General features: G+C 36.0%; 1 protein-coding gene across 3 annotated transcripts in view; it reads right to left on the bottom strand.

Annotated features, from left to right (window-relative positions):
- Window positions 1-18,740, bottom strand: part of CEP350 (centrosomal protein 350) — a 144,779-nt gene that overhangs the window by 74,684 nt on the left and 51,355 nt on the right. For all 3 annotated transcript variants that reach the window (XM_081225068.1, XM_081225070.1, XM_081225069.1), the window contains exons 15-23: window positions 16,883-17,069; window positions 14,306-14,526; window positions 13,676-13,839; window positions 9,971-10,081; window positions 9,366-9,506; window positions 7,786-7,922; window positions 6,479-6,601; window positions 3,060-3,229; window positions 298-494 (exon numbers count right to left, since the gene is read on the bottom strand). In XM_081225068.1, coding sequence (XP_081081194.1) covers window positions 298-494; window positions 3,060-3,229; window positions 6,479-6,601; window positions 7,786-7,922; window positions 9,366-9,506; window positions 9,971-10,081; window positions 13,676-13,839; window positions 14,306-14,526; window positions 16,883-17,069 — 1,451 coding nt within the window. The remainder of the gene's footprint in view (window positions 1-297; window positions 495-3,059; window positions 3,230-6,478; window positions 6,602-7,785; window positions 7,923-9,365; window positions 9,507-9,970; window positions 10,082-13,675; window positions 13,840-14,305; window positions 14,527-16,882; window positions 17,070-18,740) is intronic.

Below are 18,740 nucleotides of genomic sequence, written 5' to 3'. Positions count from 1 at the left end.
ATGAACATTTTTAAATGGAATACAGTGTTGTAAGGGCGAAGTAAGAGAAAAAGCTCAAGACATAACTTTGGCTCAGATCCTCAAAAGCCTTACATATCATTCCAAGGAATAAGTTTGTAAGCTACTTTATAAGGAAAGCAAAGCCAGATTCTATACCAAAAATATGAAACTGATATCTCAGGAAAATCATTCTGGTAGCTGACAATTGAGTTCAAGTACAAAATAATTCCTCATACCTTTGAGATAACACATCCACAACTATTTATGAAGTATCTCCACAGGTAAACTGAAACACACCTTGGCAGAGGACAGTGTAGTCTTTTCTGGGGAAGTTTCTTCATCAGAGTCATCATGATGGCCTCTTTTCTTTTCCATGTTAAATCTGCGATGACTCTCAGAAGGTAGTAAAGATCGAAATGATCTTTCTTCTATTTCATCTTCTGTCATGGATTCATCAAATTTCAGGGAATATTCTGTTGCAACAGAAGTTGAATCTATAATAAAAGAATATGGAGCAAGTAGATTTTATCATTATAACAGTTTTCAGGAGATAGTCAATTAGTAGCCCTGAATAGCTTCCAATTTTTTAGCAATTATGAATAATAATGCCACAAATATTAGCATACAGATTTTTGTGTGGACATAAGTTTTCAGATCACTTGGGCAAATACCTAGGCATGTGATTGCTGGGTCATTATAAAATGCTGTGTAAATGTCTTCCAGCGGCGCTGTGCCATTTTGCATTCTCATCAGTGATAAATTCAAGTTCGTGTTGCTCAGCATCCTTGCCACCAATTTGTTGTTATTTTGGATTTTAGCTATTCCAATAGGCAAGTTATAGTATCTCACTGTTTTTTTTTTTTTTTTTTTTTTTTTTTTGTGGTACGTGGGCCTCTCGCTGTTGTGGTCTCTCCTGTTGCGGAGCACAGGCTCCGGAAACGCAGGCTCAGCGGCCATGGCTCATGGGCCTAGCCGCTCCGTCGCGTGTGGGATCTTCCTGGACCGGGACACGAACTGGCGTCCCCTGCATCGGCAGGCGGACTCTCAACCACTGCACCACCAGGGAAGCCCTCTCAGTGAGATTTTAATTTTCACTTCCCTATAAATATATGATATTGAAGACCTTTCCCATGTCTATCTGCCATTTGTATATTTTCTTCAATGAAGTGTGTCTGTTCAGCTCTTTTGCGTATTTTTTAATTGGGCTGCTGATTTTCCTGATGAGTTTCAAGAGTCCTTTATACATTGTGGATATAAGTCTTTTATCCAACGTGATTTACAAATATTTTCTAACAGTCTCTGGCTTTTCATTCTCTTAATAATGTCTCTTACAGAGAAGAAGTTTTTAATTTTTAACAAAGTGTACCTTATCAATTTTTTCCTTCATGGATTGTACTTTTGGTGTTGTACCTAAGAAATCATTGCCAAACCAAAGTGACCTAGATTTCCCCCCGTTTTCTTCTTCATACTAGTTTTTCAATGTTTTAATTTCTTTGGATTTTGGTTGCCCCATGAATTCTATAGCCACCTTAGCTTTCTTGAAAGATAGGCATGTTCACAGCTGGATAGCTCTATTGTCCCATCCCACAGAATCCCAGAAGTCTGAAAGCTTTCCTATATTTCATCCTGTCTCTTGTCCTTTAGTCCAAACTGGCTATGTCTCTGCTAGTATAACCCCACCTCTGTGCCTGGCTTCTGCTGAACATGCTGAGATGGCTGATTAAATCCATGGGTAATGTCTTTAGGAAGTAACTATCCAGTCACACCCTTGGTGTTCTCTCCAGAACTCACTTTCTCATTTTTTACAATATAGATAGGCTGAGAATTTTCCAAATCTTCAAATTCTGGTTTCTTTTTGCTTAGTAATTCCTTCAGTTTATTTCTTCTCTCACATTTTACTATAAGCAGTAAGAAGAAACTAGGCTATACCTTCAACATTTTACTTAGAAATCTCCTCAGCTAAATATCCAAGGTCATCACTTTTAATGTCCGCTTTCCACAAAACACTAGAACAAGTTCAGTCAAGTTCTTTGCCACTTCATAACAAGGACTGCCTATCTTCCAGTTTCCAATAACATGTTCCTAATTTCCACCTTTATTGGACTTCATCGGAATCACCTTTAATGACCATATTCCTACCAACAATCTCTGCAAGGCAGTATAGGCTTTTTCTTGTATGAACCTCAAAACTCTTCTATCCTTTACTCGTCATCCAGTTCCAAAGCCACTGCTACACTTTTAGTATTTGTTATAGCATCACCCCAACTTCTAGGTACCAACATCTGTATTAATCAGCTAGGGCTGCCATAACTATAGACTACTATATCCCTATATTATATTCACTATAAAATTTACAGAAAAAATTTTTAAAGGATGAAGAAATTTTAAATTTAAATATTTTCTTCTTACACTCCAAAGACTGTCTTGCCTATCCTACTTTGAAGACTACAGTTCTAGACTATCAATCAAAAGCACTACTTAATGACCAGTTATTTAAAAAATAAATCTAGAATGGAGGCCATTAATTTACCAACTTAATGTCTTAATGGTGCCATTTGTTGCCAGATTCTGTTTTCTTTGCTATATTATTTACTACCCACGATTTGATAGGAGTACAGCTTTAATTTATGATCCAGGAAAAGTAATGAATTTTAATCTATTTAATATATCTGATGTTATCATCATTTATAATAAATTGTACCGTATATTATTTAACATTTAAAGTTCTAATAATGTATTCTCCTTTTTATGATCGTGTTACACATCTACAGTAGGATAAAAGTAATTTTTTTCAGTACTGAGTATATATTCCATTCACATGCATGGTCACCTAGGTTTAGTCTTGCCTCCCCTCAGAATCATGACACACAGCCATGTAAAATATTAGCAAGGTTACTACTGGCATGGTGTATGGCCTTCAAACAGTTTCACCTGAATACATTTAACATCAGACATAAAACCTTGTCTAATTATATTAACTAGTTCAGTCACAAGTATCTCAAAGGGTTCTGGAAGCCTCCGCAAACGATAACTATACACACATGTGCAAAGAAAGTTACCTTTCTCATCGGGAAGAGATGGTACACTATCACTTCGCAGAGAACCATCCACAGCAGTCTGGACCTGTTCATCAATAGAACTCTCCGTCTTTTCACCATGAAGTTTCTTCTCATTTTCCTTACAAGATGGAACTGAAGGACTTTCTTGACGGCTGCTACCACTACTACTCCTGTTTAAGGATATTATGGAAACAGACCAGAAGAAAAATAAAGGTAACAAAATAAGGATCATAACTTCAAAGTAAACTTATTTGGCCAAGGAAATGTGCCTTATGATCAAGATATGAAATGACGAAAGATATAATATAAAACATAAAAATGCTACGTAGACATAAGGCTGAGAAGAAACTTTCAGGAAAGATGAGTAGAAGAAAGGAAGATTGCACTTTTAAATAGTCATAATGGAGAACCACTATGCTCAGGCTTATCACTCCCTTTTTTCCTTTCATTTTAAAATCGATCTACTGGGAAAAGAGGCTTCTATCTGCTGTTAAATTATAAACCTCATAATTTATCGCAGTCTGCTTCAATTCCCAACTATTCTACTGGAACGGTTCTTGTAAACTCCACCTAAACTCTGTCAAATCCAATAGATAATTTCTTTTTCTACAATATCAGAGGTATGAACCTCTTATCTCCTGTTTTAAAAGTTCACTAAAGCAAATGTAGTAAAGTGTTAACACTAGGGTAACCTGGATGAAAGGCATTTGGGAACTTTATATTATTCTTGCAAAGTTGTTGTAAGCTTGAAATTATATCAAAATTAAATGATAAATAGAAGTGTTCTCCGTTCTTATATTCCCTGACTCTACTCCCACCTGCTTCTCTTCCTACCTCCCTAGCAAGTTTTCCTGTGTTTCTTTCGCTTCCTTTTAATTTTTCTATCTTTTCTTAAAATGACTGTACTTCCTAGGGTTTTGGTTTTGGTTCCTTTCTCCTTTATGCTATATACTCTCTTTGGACAATCTTATGCATCTCTATAATTTCAACTGCTATCATTTGGAATGAGCCTCAAATCTGTATCACTAGCTCCAACCTTCCCCTGACTTTAAGCCTCAAGTTTCCAAATGCTTAGTGAACTTGTTTTCAGGTTCAGTGTTTTCCTTCCTCCCTCTTTGCTTTCCTTAATTTATCCATTCACAAAAGATAAATATATAGCCAATAATAAGCCAGGTTTTGAGATCCTCTGAATAAGCTATTTCCTCTTGTGACATGCCCTTCCTTCCCTCTCTGCCTAATGAATTCAAGACTCAGTTGAAGTATCATTTCTGCAAATTGTTTGTGGACCCCTTCACTCCCAAGGAAGGTCTGTCTCTGTGTTTAGTGATTTTTTTGTGCATATTTCTACGATAGTATTTATCAGAATATTACGCAATTATTTGTCTGCCTTAATAAATGTTTTCCAAAGGATAAACTATAATAAAGCTATAAGGTAAAAGACAGAATGCAGGAGCCTGCAAGTGCTTTGGAGTCAGTAGGATATGGGGTTAATCTCAATTCTTCCACTTAGCAGTTACACACCAATCATTCACTCAATAAACACGCAGTAGATTGCGTACTATGTGCTAGGCATTTCGTTAAGCTCTGGGGACACAAGAATGACACAGTCTTCATTCGTCTACCAACAAGTGTGGGTAAAGATGTGGAAAATTTTTATATTCCTGGTGAAAATGTAAAATGGAACAGCTGTTTTGGAAAACAGTTTGGCATATCTTCAAGATGTTAAACAGAGTTACTATTATGACCCAGCAATCCTTTTCCTAAGTATATACCCAAGAGAAACGAAAACACATGACCACACAAAAACTTGTACACGGATGTACACAGTGGCACCATTCATAAGAGCCAAAACGTGGAAACAATCCTAATGTCCATCAACTGATGGATAATTGTGGGATATCCATGCAGTAGACTATTTGGCTATATAAAGGAATAAGGTACTGATACATGATAGACAAACTCTGAAAACATTATGGTAAGTCAAAGAAGCCAGTAGCAAAGAACCACACATTGTATGATGCTATTTATATGAAATGTCCAAAACAGATAAAAATCCATATAAAATAGAAATAGAGAGTAGATTAGCTGTCACCAGAGGCTGGGAAAGGACATAAGAAGTGACTGTTAATGGGTACAGGGCTTCTTTTGGGGATGATGAAAATGAAGCCCTCAAAGAACTCCAAGTCTAGTCTACAAGTGGTAAGTAAAGGAGTGAGAATATAGAAGGTGGTAAAGGCTGTAATAGTTATACGGAGTGCTGTGGAAGAACACAGAAGGGATCTCTAAAGCAGATGAGGGGTAATACTGATTCTTAAAGGGCAAGTAAAAGTAAACGAAATGAAATGGAGCAGGGAGGGTCCAGAAAGAAGGTACATCATATGTAATGGCACAGGAGACAAAGAGAGCATGGCTCTTTAGAGAAATGCAAGTAGTTAGAACCAGTAGAATACGGTAAGAGGGGAAATGCCAAGTGACAGGGCTGGAGATGGACTAAAGACTCAATAATAAAGGGACTCTCACACTATACTAAGTGGCTCTGAGGAAACACTGAAGGTTTCAAACAGGTAAATAACCAACTGGCTGAAAATTTTAGAAATATCACTCTGGTTGCCATGTGGTTAATGTATGAAGTGGGGAAAGGTTATAGGACAGGGAAACCTATTAGGAGTCCACTGCAGTAACTCAGATGATGGCCTAAATTAAGTGTCAGTGAAGGTTAAATGAAAGTCATATAGTTCCAGACACAGAGTAAGTACTTAATAACTGTTGGTACTTACCCCACATTAATCTTCATGTTTTTTAGTCTCATGATTTAATTTTTAAATTGAGGTTTCAGTATACTTTGACAATATAGGTATCCTACCTCTAAGAATGCTGGAAAGAGGCCTCTAAAACCTTTTAATCCAAGGACAGAACCACAATTGAAAATTATAGATGTTAATACTTGTGCCAAGTACAAAGACAAAGTATTCAATCTTCTTTCATAATGATAAAAATTAGTACATACAGAAATGTCAAAAAATATGGATGTCAGCAAAGCAATGTGCTTTGGAGCCAGACAAACCATGGTTCAATTCCTTGGTGTGCCACTAGCTACGTGACTGTGGGTGAGTTTCTAAACATCTCCATGAGCCTCAGTTCCCTTATCTATAAAAAGAGGATAATATCTGTCTTGGAAGATTGTTGTGAAGATTAAATGCAGGAAGAACAACTTATACAGTACTTGTACAATGTAGACTGTCAAGGAATGGTAGCTATATTATTACATGGAACAACTATTTTGTAAATCAGCTAATTAAATGGGGGAAGCCAGAACAGAAGGGAAGACACTTTTTCAATTAAAGAAACAAGATTAAGGAATCAAAAAAAAGCAATGTCTAAGCCATTTATCAGACTTTACTAAATCAAAGTCTTTTTACCTTCTCTCGCGATTCTTGTACCTTGAAGACTCAGAATAACTATCACATGAAGGGGAAAACTTCTGATGCTTGGAGTCAAGGGTCCCTTCTTTACTCTGAGAGAGTGGACCAGATTGACTTTTCCTACAAAGAAAATAAAAACTGATTAAAACATTTAAAGTCTCAAACAAGAGAAAGATTTTTAAGTACTGCTTAATATTAACATGAGATAAAATCTTGAATTAATAGAAATTATGAAATAACTGTTGCAAAGTATTTGAGAAAGAAAGGCATTTGCTCACAGAAAAGCATACAACACATTAAAGAATATCTTCTATTTATTACGAGAAATAAACACAAATCACCCCAAGTATCAATGAATGTGAATAGAGACTTAAAATCTATGAATTAGAGACAGTCAAAATGTGATGTAAAAAAATACACACACGGGACTTCCCTGGTGGTGCAGTGGTTAGGAATCCGCCTGCCAGTGCAGGGGACACGGGTTCAAGCCCTGATCTGGGAAGATCCCACATGCTGCGGAGCAGCTAAGCCCGTGCACCACAACTACTGAGCCTGCACTCTAGAGCCCCGAGTCATAACTACTGAGCCCACGTGCCACAGCTACTGAAGCCCGTGCTCCTAGAGCCCGTGCTCCGCAACAAGAGAAGCCACCGCAATGAGAAGCCCGCGCACCTCAACGAACAGTAGCTCCCACTCGCCGCAACTAGAAAAAAGCCAGCTTGCAGCAACAAAGACCCAACGCAAACAAAAATAAATAAATAAATTTATTTTAAAAAATTACACATAAACATGATGACATCACCCAGCCCTGCCTAAAAAACTGTCCAATGACTTTACATTGCTCCTAGAATAAACTCCAAAATCTATAAGATCTGCAAAGTTCTACCATAATCTGATCCCTGCATCATCTCCTACCATTCTCCTCTTTGCCCTTTGCCCCCAGTCACTTTGGTCTTCCTTCATCTTCTCCTCCACCTTTGCATGTATTGACCTGCCTATTCCTTACCTCCTTTACATCACTGACTCCCTTTCATCCACTAGATCTCACCATAAGCTTTACTTCCTCAGGAAAACCTTCTCTGACCACCTTGCTATTCAAACTCCTTTGTTGTGTATCTCAAAGTCACATGTTCCTTTCTTTCATAATGCTTAATTTGTAAGCGTTCATTCACTTAAAGGATATTTGATTAACGTCTCTCTTCCCCACCAGACTGTATGCCCATAACTGTATTTCCAGTACCCACAACAGTGCCTGGGACATAATAGATACTCATGACATATCTGCTGAATGACTGGATATTAACCTATCTGTTTCAGCTCTTGTCCTTAGTTGTTTCACGAAGTCTGGAGCATACTGCCGCTGGTGGTCATAGAGCGTTGCTAGGGGAGCTCCTGAAGCAGTGATGGCATCTGAGATATGAGTTCGAGTCAACTCTGCCATCTAAATATGAACACAACAAGGCAAAGTAGATATAAAAAGGTAACATCACAGAAGGACTGAGAGTGAGCAGAGTGTCTTAGAAAGATCACTGGACTGAGAGCAAGCAAATTCTGCCATATTAGGTAAAATATTTTGGGCATGTCATTTAGACTCTTTAAATTTCAACAACTTCCTTATAAAAATAGAGCTAGACCACATGATTTCTAAGGTTTCACCCAGCTATAACAATCTATGAATTATTAGACAGAAAACCTTCAAGTCCAAAATAAGCCACAGTAAACCAAAAATTAAATCTTCCTTCAAGAATCAATTCAGGGCCTCCCTGGTGGCGCAGTGGTTGAGAGTCCGCCTACCGATGCAGGGGATACGGGTTCGTGCCCCAGTCCGGGAGGATCCCATATGCCGCGGAGTGGCTGGGCCCGTGGGCCGTGGCCGCTGGGCCTGCGCGTCCGGAGCCTGTGCTCCGCGACGGGAGGGGCCACGGCAGTGAGAGGCCCGCATACCGCAAAAAAAAAAAAAAAAAAAAAGAATCAATTCAATTAGAACTTCCTATCTAAGTCTTTTCTGACCAACAATGTGAAGTACATCTTCCCTACGCTTAGCCATTATTGCCATGTATTATTCATTTGGTATTTATCTAATCGCTGCTTTGACGAATTGAAGTGTTTTTGAAATCTTTGTTAATTGTAATCTAAAATTTTCTTGAGAAAAGAGACTCTATACTTATTTGCACAACCCCATGGTACCCATCATATAGTAGGTTCATGGCTTTTTAATAACAGAATCATTTCACAAACAGTCCTAAATAGTAACTGCTAAAATAAACTGTAACTTTATAGATTATGATATCCTATATAGAGACAGCAGTGAAACTATTTCTGGCTTTATCTTTGGTATAATTTTAAAAAAAGGACACTAATATCACTCTGGGTAACAATGAAACATCTTCATACAAAACAGATCCATGGCTCCGTGGGACTAAGATTGGTGACTGACTGCAAAGGGCATGAAAGAATATTTCCAATACTCTTAAAAGTTTTATTTCTTGATTATGGTGGTGTTCAGAGGAATAGATAGATACGATAAAGAAATATATATAGATACCTATATCTATCTGTCAAAACTCATAAAACTGTGCACTTAAAATGGACATATTTTATTGTTTGTAAATTACACATCAATAAAATTGATATTTTTTTAAAAAGCTTACTCAGGGGCCAAAATATAGAGTTCTTCTGCATCTTTTTCTGTCCCCTATATCGTTCACATGGACAACACACTACAATAAATGATGCCTCATTTCAATAGGGTATGGCCCTCATTGAAAGTCACTTATCAAAAGTATGCGTTCGCTAGATGTTAGAAACCCATGACTGCTAAGACCAAAGGTAATCAGACTGACTAAAAAGAACTAAAAGGAAAAGGGTTCTCGGTGGCTCTCACCTCACAGATTTGGCGTGCTGCATCTGTGGTCAGGCGAGCAGTCTCTGTTTGCTGAGCAGCTATTTTACAAGTTGCTTCCTGCAGGACTTCAGTTACATCCCGTTGTGATTTAGCCACCTGCTGCAATGATTCCGCATGGACCTGTTAATAAAAGAGGGTGAAAAGAGAACTTACTTTATGTCTCAGTCTCACCCCACCCACATTAGTTTTAACTTGTAAATTTGTTTCATGGATCAAATGCCTTGAGGAAAAAAAAAAAAACCAAAATCTTTGACTACTATCTTGATTTCATGTCTTAAAATTTAGAGTTTAAAATCTGGAACCTTAAAATCACTGCTGAAGTTTAAGTCTTAACTCCACTGTTCACAAGTTGATGTGTCTGTAGACAAGTAACTACTGTGTACCTCAGTTTCCATTTCTCTAAACTGGGGATAGGCCTTGACTACTTAATTTCACAGGGTTGCTACAAGAATCAAATGACATGAAATGAACTCATATGGTATAATGTACTAAAACATTATTATTTACATCTTTCCTTTTTACTCCTATATAACTAAAAGAATACGAAAGTGATTTCAAGGATAGAGATTTGCAAAAGAAGCTACCTGAGCTGCTTTGCTTCGGGTTTCTTCTAATTGTCTCTGACACTCCAGAGCCTCTTGTTCAGCCTTCAATTTCAAAAGGGCCAAGTCTCTTTCATGGCGTTGCTGCTGTGCCTTCAAAATAAAGAAATGATCAACTATTAATTCTAAGATACTAAACTATTTCAAAGCAGAAACTAAATTAAATAGAACGCTGTTTTCCTAACACAGATCTTTTGAAGCAACTAATCAGAGCCTAAAGGAAAGACAGGAAATAGCGTAGACATCAACCATTTATCATTTATCTAAATATTTAGTGACCACCTACTGTGTATCAAATAATATAGTAATATAAAAAATTTCCAAGACAGGCAGGACTAAGAACTCATATCAAAAAGCTAGTTTAAAAGAAAAGCTATGGTACCTAACTCTTTGGAGGAGATTAAAACATCCTAAATATAAGAATAAAGATAATGCTTCACACCTCACAATTTTATGATTCCTTTATTTTGACTTTGAAGGAGCAGCTTCATAAAAATGTTGCCCTCCAAAACGTCTCCTTCTTAACAGGACTGTTTCTTTCAATTATTCCATACGATATTATCTATAAATTTATATGTTTTCATTTCTTCTGGAATAGTGCTAAATAATATAGGTTCTCTAAAGGTGGTAAGGCTGTATATAAAGTCATACAATGCCCTGTCCGTATTTGGAAACCCAGAGATATAATGTATCCTTAAAATGGTAGATAACGCCAGCGGTTTTTCAGATTTCAAGGAAAGGAGGACAACTGCAGTAGGGCCATTTCCTCAATCCAGTGATTTTTTTAACAAAGTTGGTATCAGCCCCTCTCCACTGTCCACCGGTGAGCATTTGGAAATGTCTGGAGAGCTTTTACTGTCACAATGAATGGACAGCACTACTGTTATTTATTGGGAGGAATGAAGGAAGGCTGAACAGTTCCATACAGAAGAACTATCTATAGGTATTTTAAGAGGAACAACTAGAAAATGAAACTGAAAAAAAATCATTTATTATCAAAAGACATAAAATATTTAAGAATAATTTTTAAAATGTGTAAGACCACTACACTGAAAATTACACTGCTGAGAGAAATATTTGAAAACCTGAACCAACAGAAAAACATACTATGTTCATGAATTAGAAGATGCAATATTGTTAAGATGTGAATTCTCCCCATACTGATCTATAGAGTCAATGTCATTCAAATCAGAATGCCACCAGGCTTTTAAAATTTTTTGTAGAAACTGACAAACTGATTCTAAAAGTTATGCAGAAATGCAAAAACGTAGAATAGCCAAAACTATCTTGAGAAAGAACAAAGTGGGAGTAATTACAGCCTGATTTCAAGACTCACTATGGGGGAGGGGGGGAGGGATAAATTGGGAGACTGGGATTGACATATTCACACTACTATATATAAAATAGAGGACCTGCTATAAGGACCTACTGTATAGCACAGGGGACTCTACTCAGTACTTCGTTATGGCCTAAATGGGAAAAAAAAACTAAAAAAGAGTGGATATATGTGTACGCATAACTGATTCACTTGGCTGTACACCTGAAACTAACACAATATTGTAAGTCAGCTATACTCCAATAAAAAAAAATTTTAATTGAAAAAAAAGAAAAAAATAGTATGGTACTAATAAAGCTATAGTAAAATAGTATGGTACTAGAAAAACAGTATGGTACTACACAAATAAGTCAATGGAAAAGAACAGAGTGCAGAAACAGACCAACACGTAAATGATTACTTAAATGTTGATAAAGCTACCAAGGTAACTGAAGAAAATGGTGCTAGAACAACCAAACATCCATATGGGAGGAAAGAATTTAACTTTGACCCCTTCCTCACAACCTGTAATTAACTTGAAATGGTTCACACACTTAAATATAAAAGCCAAAACTATAAAGCTTTGGGGAAAAAATAAAAGAATATCTTTGTTAGAGTACCTTAATATCTTAGGGTAGGCAAAGTTTTCTTAGAATACAAAAAGCACTACCCATAAAAGAAAAAGATTAAAAACTAGATTTCATCAAAATTAAAATCTTCTGCTCTTCAAAAGACATAGTTTAAAAAAATGAAAAGGCAAATCAAGGATGAAAAGCAATATTTGAGATATATCTGAAAAAGACTTGTTTCTAGAATATACAAAGAACTCCTACAACTCAATAAGTAAGACATCCCAATCATGAAATACGCAAAAGATTTGAACAGATATTCACAAAAGAAGACGTAAGTTTGATCAATAAATATACTAAAAGATCAATCTCATCAATCATAAAGGAAATGCAAATTAAAACCACAATGAGATACTACTTCACCCTCACTACAATACACAATGATAGCAAAGATATAATAAAACTAGAACTCTCATATATTGCTGTCAGAGTATAAGATGTTACAACTATTTTGGAAAACGGAATGGCAGTTTCTTATAAAGTTAAACATACACTTAACCCAAGCAATTACACTCCTAAGTATTTAGGCAAGAAAAATAAAAATATGTGTTGTATACAGAGCATTGCAAAAAAGTGTTCAGAGCAGGAATACTTATGGTAGCCAAAAACTGGAAATAATACAAATGTACATCAACAGGAGAATGGATAAATGAATTGTGATATATTCATCAATGGAATGTTACTCAGCAAAAAAACCAAAAGCAACATCATGGATGCAATAACATGGATTAATCTTAAAAACGTTATGTTGCATAAAATAAGCTAAACAGGGGCTTCCCTGGTGGTGCAGTGGTTGAGAATCCGCCTGCCAATGCACGGGACACGGGTTCGTGCCCCAGTCCGGGAGGATCCCACATGCCACGGAGCGGCCCGTGAGCCATGGCTGCTGAGCCTGCGCGTCCGGAGCCTGTGCTCCGCAACGGGAGAGGCCACAACAGTGAGAGGCCCACGAACACACACACACACACACACACACACACACACAAAAAGCTAAACACAACAGAGTACAAAGTATACTTCCATTTTATGAAGTTCTAGAACTGGCAAAAATAAACTATGGTGATATGAATCAGAATACTAATTGCCTCTAGGAGGGAAGATTAACTGAAAAGGGGCCTGGGTGAAACTTCTGGGTGACTGAAGTGTTCTATATTTTGATTAGGGTGGTTGTTACATGTTCAAAATTCATCAAATCATACACTTAAATTCTGTGTATTTTATTATATTTAAATACTACCTCAGTTTAAAAATATATATATATATATACCAATAGCATTCCCACCGAGGAACACTGGATTTTTGTTAGCTAATGGAAAGTCCTATTATCCTGGCATTACCAAATACTTAGATCTCAGAAACTTTTCTTTTTAGTACAAATAAAGTATTAAAAAACAAAACAAAGAAACAAAAACTCAACCATTTCTGACCTGTCACAAAAAAGAGAAAGTATTGAAAATGTTTGATAAGCTGATTTTCACACTGTCACGAAAAATGTAGAGAACGTGGAAAATGAAGTATTTGAAAGAGAATGATTGTATTATTGTTCTGCTGCCAAATACTGCAAGTTTAATTATCTTTTTAGCATATGATAGTTTTTCTCAGGGTTATTTATAGGTACTGTATGACAGACTGTTTTTTTCTACTTGGCAAGTTAAAGTTGTTTTTTTAACTCATTAAAACTATTTGAAATAGCAAAGAAAAGAGAAAAAAAATGCAGAAAACTAAAGAAAACTCCACAAATACCTTTATGATCTGAGCCAGAGAAACACTCTCCTGCTGAGCAAGTGAAATGCCTCTAACTCTTTCTACATCTGATAGTTGGCGCACTGACTCCTCAATGGCACTCAAGTAACTGAGTTCTGCTGCCATACGATGCTGGAGGCCAGCAGGAGAAAAGCGCTTAGAACCTGGAAGGCATATAATTGTCAAATATCAAAGTTCACATGAAATTACATCTCAGATTTCTAAAATTCATTTCTCATTTTAAGGTCCAAAAACAAGTCTGCTTTCCTCTTTAGGAAAGAGAGTGACTTATTAGTACAATGTTTCTTAATAGTTACTTCTCTTATGTGTGTATGAGCACACATACATGCATGTGTACATAATACATATATACCTATGAACACTTAGGAGTACATATATGGGATACATTTTTCAAGTGTCTTTTGAATAATGCTGGCAAAATGGGAAAAGTCACCACTATTGAATCTCTCGCGCTTTTCAATATTTATTTTCGGGCACAATTTTTGTTTTCAAAAAGTAATTGCATTCACTTGAAACAACATTTCTCTATGGTTTAATTGAAAGAAAAGACATTTTTGGAAAAAAATTAATATCTTATTTTTTAAATTACAGCTGCATGGATCTACTTGCCTGGTGTTGAAGCCATCTCTGTCGTTGTTCTGCTGGCAGCCAGGTTCGTATCAGCAAAAGTTGCATTAGGCTTAAATCCTGTTATAGTTGGAGTCACTACTATTGAGGATTTAGATCTTTCTAATGAAGTTCCTGGAAGGTCAAACTGCAACAATTTCTGGGAACTTGGAGATAGGGGAGAAGTTGGAGTTTTCTGTGATCTTCCCTTGTCTGATGAGACACTAGAAGTTTTGTTTCATAAAGACATTAGAGAAAGGAAAACTACTTCAAGAACCATCTAAACAATTAATAAGAACAACATGCATAACTTTATTAACATTTGCTTTAAAAAGCTGTGATTCAGGCATTTATTCATTTAACAGAGTCGCTATGCTGAGTGAATGACTATGAACACTCCTCTTATTGCTAGATTTACAGTGGGGAACAAGCTAGGGACAAACCCTGCCCAAAATAATATGGAAAAGGAGTCTCTTGATTAAATTGGCACTTAACTCTTTCCTCTACAATGTACATTTATCGTGAATCACTTATTGTAGTATCAGGCAAAATCCTCTAGAATACCTGGAGCTTATATAGCAATAAAATTACAACCATACAAAAAGGCAAGGTCAAGCCTATTTTATAAAAAATATCTTAAAATATGTCTCTGAGAGTATCATTTTGTGTTAAAAATTTTTAAATGACAAAAATTACTCGTTATTCCTCTTAACCAAAAAGTCACAGCAAAAATTTTTCATACTAACCATCTCTAAATACTTTATATATGTCCATTGTGTTTCTGTCCACTTTTTAATGCTATAGCTCTTTCCTGAACTTTCTAAGAAGTAACCTCTCATAGCAGTTTGATTAAAACAACTCAAGGACACAAGGCACATGTCTAGCCCCTCTTTGAGAAATTATGCTCATTAAAGGTATTGTTTCTCATAACAAGAAGCATGCTGCCTTGCACTAACCATTTATTTACTGACTAAATTACTCAAATACCCTGTAAGGCATGTTAGCAGTTAGCATATTTCAACATCTAAAGCAAGCTTACTTTTAGCTTTAATAAAACTATGAAATGGTTTTCAAAGGTAAACATTTCTCTCATACCAGCATTTAAATATTTGAATAAAAGTAGTCTTGAGAGGCACTCACTTGTTTCCAGTGACCTTTAATTTTCTACTGACGGTTTAGAGAAATACATTTTTAACAGTCTGACAATTTCATTTATGGAACATAAAAAGAATTATCATTACTTCTGTCTCCTAATAGATCTCCATGAAAGAATTCCAACACAACATCAAAACAAACTACTCTGTCTGAATCTCACCTTATGGTTTTACAAAATGAATTTATATTTGTTCTGCAGAGACTTCCCCAGATTAGCATTTCCAATGATGTTAGTTAAGTTTTCCAAAAAATAAAAAGGAAACAAAGGGAAAGAGTGTGGAGACAGACAATGTCTACAGCCATGTAAGTTAAGAAAAAAATAGGTTAAATAATTTTTTAAAAATCTGGACTCCTTTGCATCAAAACCTCAAATTGTTTTATCCACTGTGAATCTCCACAGGTGGAAAAGTGGGGGTCTAGACTATAGTATGGGGCATTTATCAACTTATTTGGCTATGGATTCTGTTTCAGAAATGTTTAACTTTGTAAATTTTGCCAATTAAATCATCAGAGTATCTCTCAAGGAAAGGTAAAGTTTTCTGAATTCCAAAATCATTGACAAAGAAATTAAAATTCAACTTTAAACATAGCAATGATGGTATTAATGATACAGCATTATCTGCAACATGAAAGCATTAAAAATGATTATCTGTATGTGACACTGTACTAGAAAAAGCACATAGTTTTAAAATAAAAAAGAAATATTCATGTCTTCTCAGAGCTTAAATTTCCAGAAGGACAAAACCAGTGCAGCAGATAAAAAGTCATGGAGACAGAGTAGGAACTGTACCTAAAGCAATAGTTATGTGTAAGCAATAGGCCAAGTGCATAATATATTATGATATTAAAAAGAAGGAAAAAAACAGAATGTACAAGTTCCATAATCAATGTAAGAGTGAGATTTCAAAATCTGCTTGAGTCATCTAATAAGTTGAGCAGAAGAGAAAAGTTCAGAGGTACAAATAAACAATGATACCAAAAGAACACTAAGCGGTTATGTTTAAAGAGTGGAAGAATACAGTTGAGAAGAAAACTGTATAAACGAAGGAAATAAGACAGTCTTTGGTAGCCTAGTGATAACACTTCAAATGAAGTTAAGCACTTAATGTTGATCTCTGGGGTAACTGTGAGCTCCCAGAGTACCCAAAGGAGAGTAGTTGCTTGGTCAGAGGATTGAGTCAAGAAAACAACTGTCGCAATGGCATTTAGAATACAAAGGTAGGTTGTGCTAGAGGCAGAGAATTCCTGTGGGAGTGGTTGTAATTGTTTAGCTGAGAGATGACTATATTCTAAAATATAGATAAAGACTAGAGCTATGAACAAAACCACAAAAAACATAAATTTATTAAGTGAATTCTCTGAACATAAATGATATTGTAACTTTAATTAAATATGAATTACAGTAAAAAATATGCATTACTTTACCTCAAAGAATGCCCAGAAAGATCCTCCAAAGTGCTATCAGTGTCAGGAGTCTGCTCATAATCTTTAACAGAAAGTTTGCTACTGGTCCCAGATTTCTTTCCTTGATGAGAGCCATGTTCTGAACTAGAGGGTACTTTTTCTTCATCAAGAAGTGAGTTCTGAATATTTCCAGTGAGTGAATCTAGCCCTGTAAAGTAAATTTCTTATAAAACTGATTCCCAATATTAGAAGCTACTGAGAGATAATTGATACCTAGATTTCAATAAAATAACAAAAAGTACAAACCAGAATACCTTAAAATGGACTTTAAAAAATTTGTTTTTCATATATAAGATAAAGCAGTTCTTCATTCTTTGCTTCCATTTAAGGAAAGTGAAATTTCTTCCATTAATATCTCCCACTTGTTATTAAAAAATAAATTGTTCTTAGATCAAATGTTTAAAAACAAAGACAAAAACATTAAACAAGAATGAAGTACTACTCTATCCCTATAAAAAAGTAACCAAAAGGAAACTTTTTAAGGATAAAACCCAGAGGTAAGCGAAAAATGGTATCAACTGCCAACTGAACTACATAATCCTTTCAAAAAACTCTATGGCAAGAACTAAGTAGCCAGATTCATAAAACTGTTCATATTCTCTGACTAAGAATAATCTTACTTACAGGGGTATCTTAAGGAGATTATTGAAACAAACGAAACACAGATTGTGCATGACATTCAATGCATAACTTTAAAATTAAAAAAATTTCAGGACTTCCCTGGTGGCGCAGTGGTTAAGAATCCGCCTGCCAATGCAGGGGACATGGGTTCGAGCCCTGGTCTGGGAAGATCCCACATGCCATGGAGCAACTAAGCCCATGCGCCACAACTACTGAGCCTGCACTCTAGAGCCCTCGAGCCACAACTACTGAGCCCACGTGCCTAGAGCCCATGTTCTGCAACAAAGACAAGCCACCGCAATGAGAAGCCCGAGCACTGCAACGAAGAGTAGCCCCCGCTCACCGCAACTAGAGAAAGCCCGTGCGCAGCAATGAAGAACCGACACAGCCAAAAATAAGTTAATTTAAAAAAAAGTTCAACCTACATTTCCAACAATAGAATTGTCTATATTGCATAGATAATGGTAACTTGAATATTTAAATAGCACTCTGTAATTTAAAATGCACTGCATATATATTACCTTATTGCTCTTAAACACCTTATGAAGTGGGTACCATATAATTAATTTGCTGATGAGGTAACTAGAGATCTATGAGGCTAAATAACTTAAGGATACACAGTCGATAGCAGAAATGGGACATAAACCCAGGCCTCATGACTCTAAGTCTAAGGCATTGTTCACCTTGATGATATGTTTCAACAGCAGCACGGAAAAATATTTGCTAGGTTAAAAAAAAAAGCAGAAAAAAGAATCATGTGCACATTATAATGACAGTTGAAATATTTTTTAATGTAGATATATGGTTAAAGATCAAAAGAAAATGGAAAAGTAAAGAAAAAAACAATTATGCTGCACACCCATGTTCACAGCAGCATTAATCACAATAGCCAAAAGACAGAAGCAACTCAAGTGTCCTTCAACATTGACTGCAATAACAAAACATGGTATATACAGACATACAATGAAACATTAGTCAGCCTTAAAAAGGAAGGACATTTTGACACATGCTACAACATGGATGAACTTTGACAACATTATGCTAAGTAAAATAAGCCGTCCAGTCACAAAAGAACGAATATTGTATGATTATACACCCATATGAGGTCCTAGAGTAGGCAAATTCATAGAGATGCACAAAGTAGAACAGCTGTTACCAGGGGCTAAAGGGAGGAGAAAATGAGAGTTATTATTTAGTG

The sequence above is a fragment of the Mesoplodon bidens genome (assembly GCF_964165515.1).
Source record: "Mesoplodon bidens genome assembly, chromosome: 2".
NCBI lineage: Eukaryota > Metazoa > Chordata > Mammalia > Artiodactyla > Ziphiidae > Mesoplodon > Mesoplodon bidens.
The sequence above is the reverse complement of the archived record's forward strand: the minus strand, read 5'-3'. Positions and strand labels throughout refer to the sequence as shown.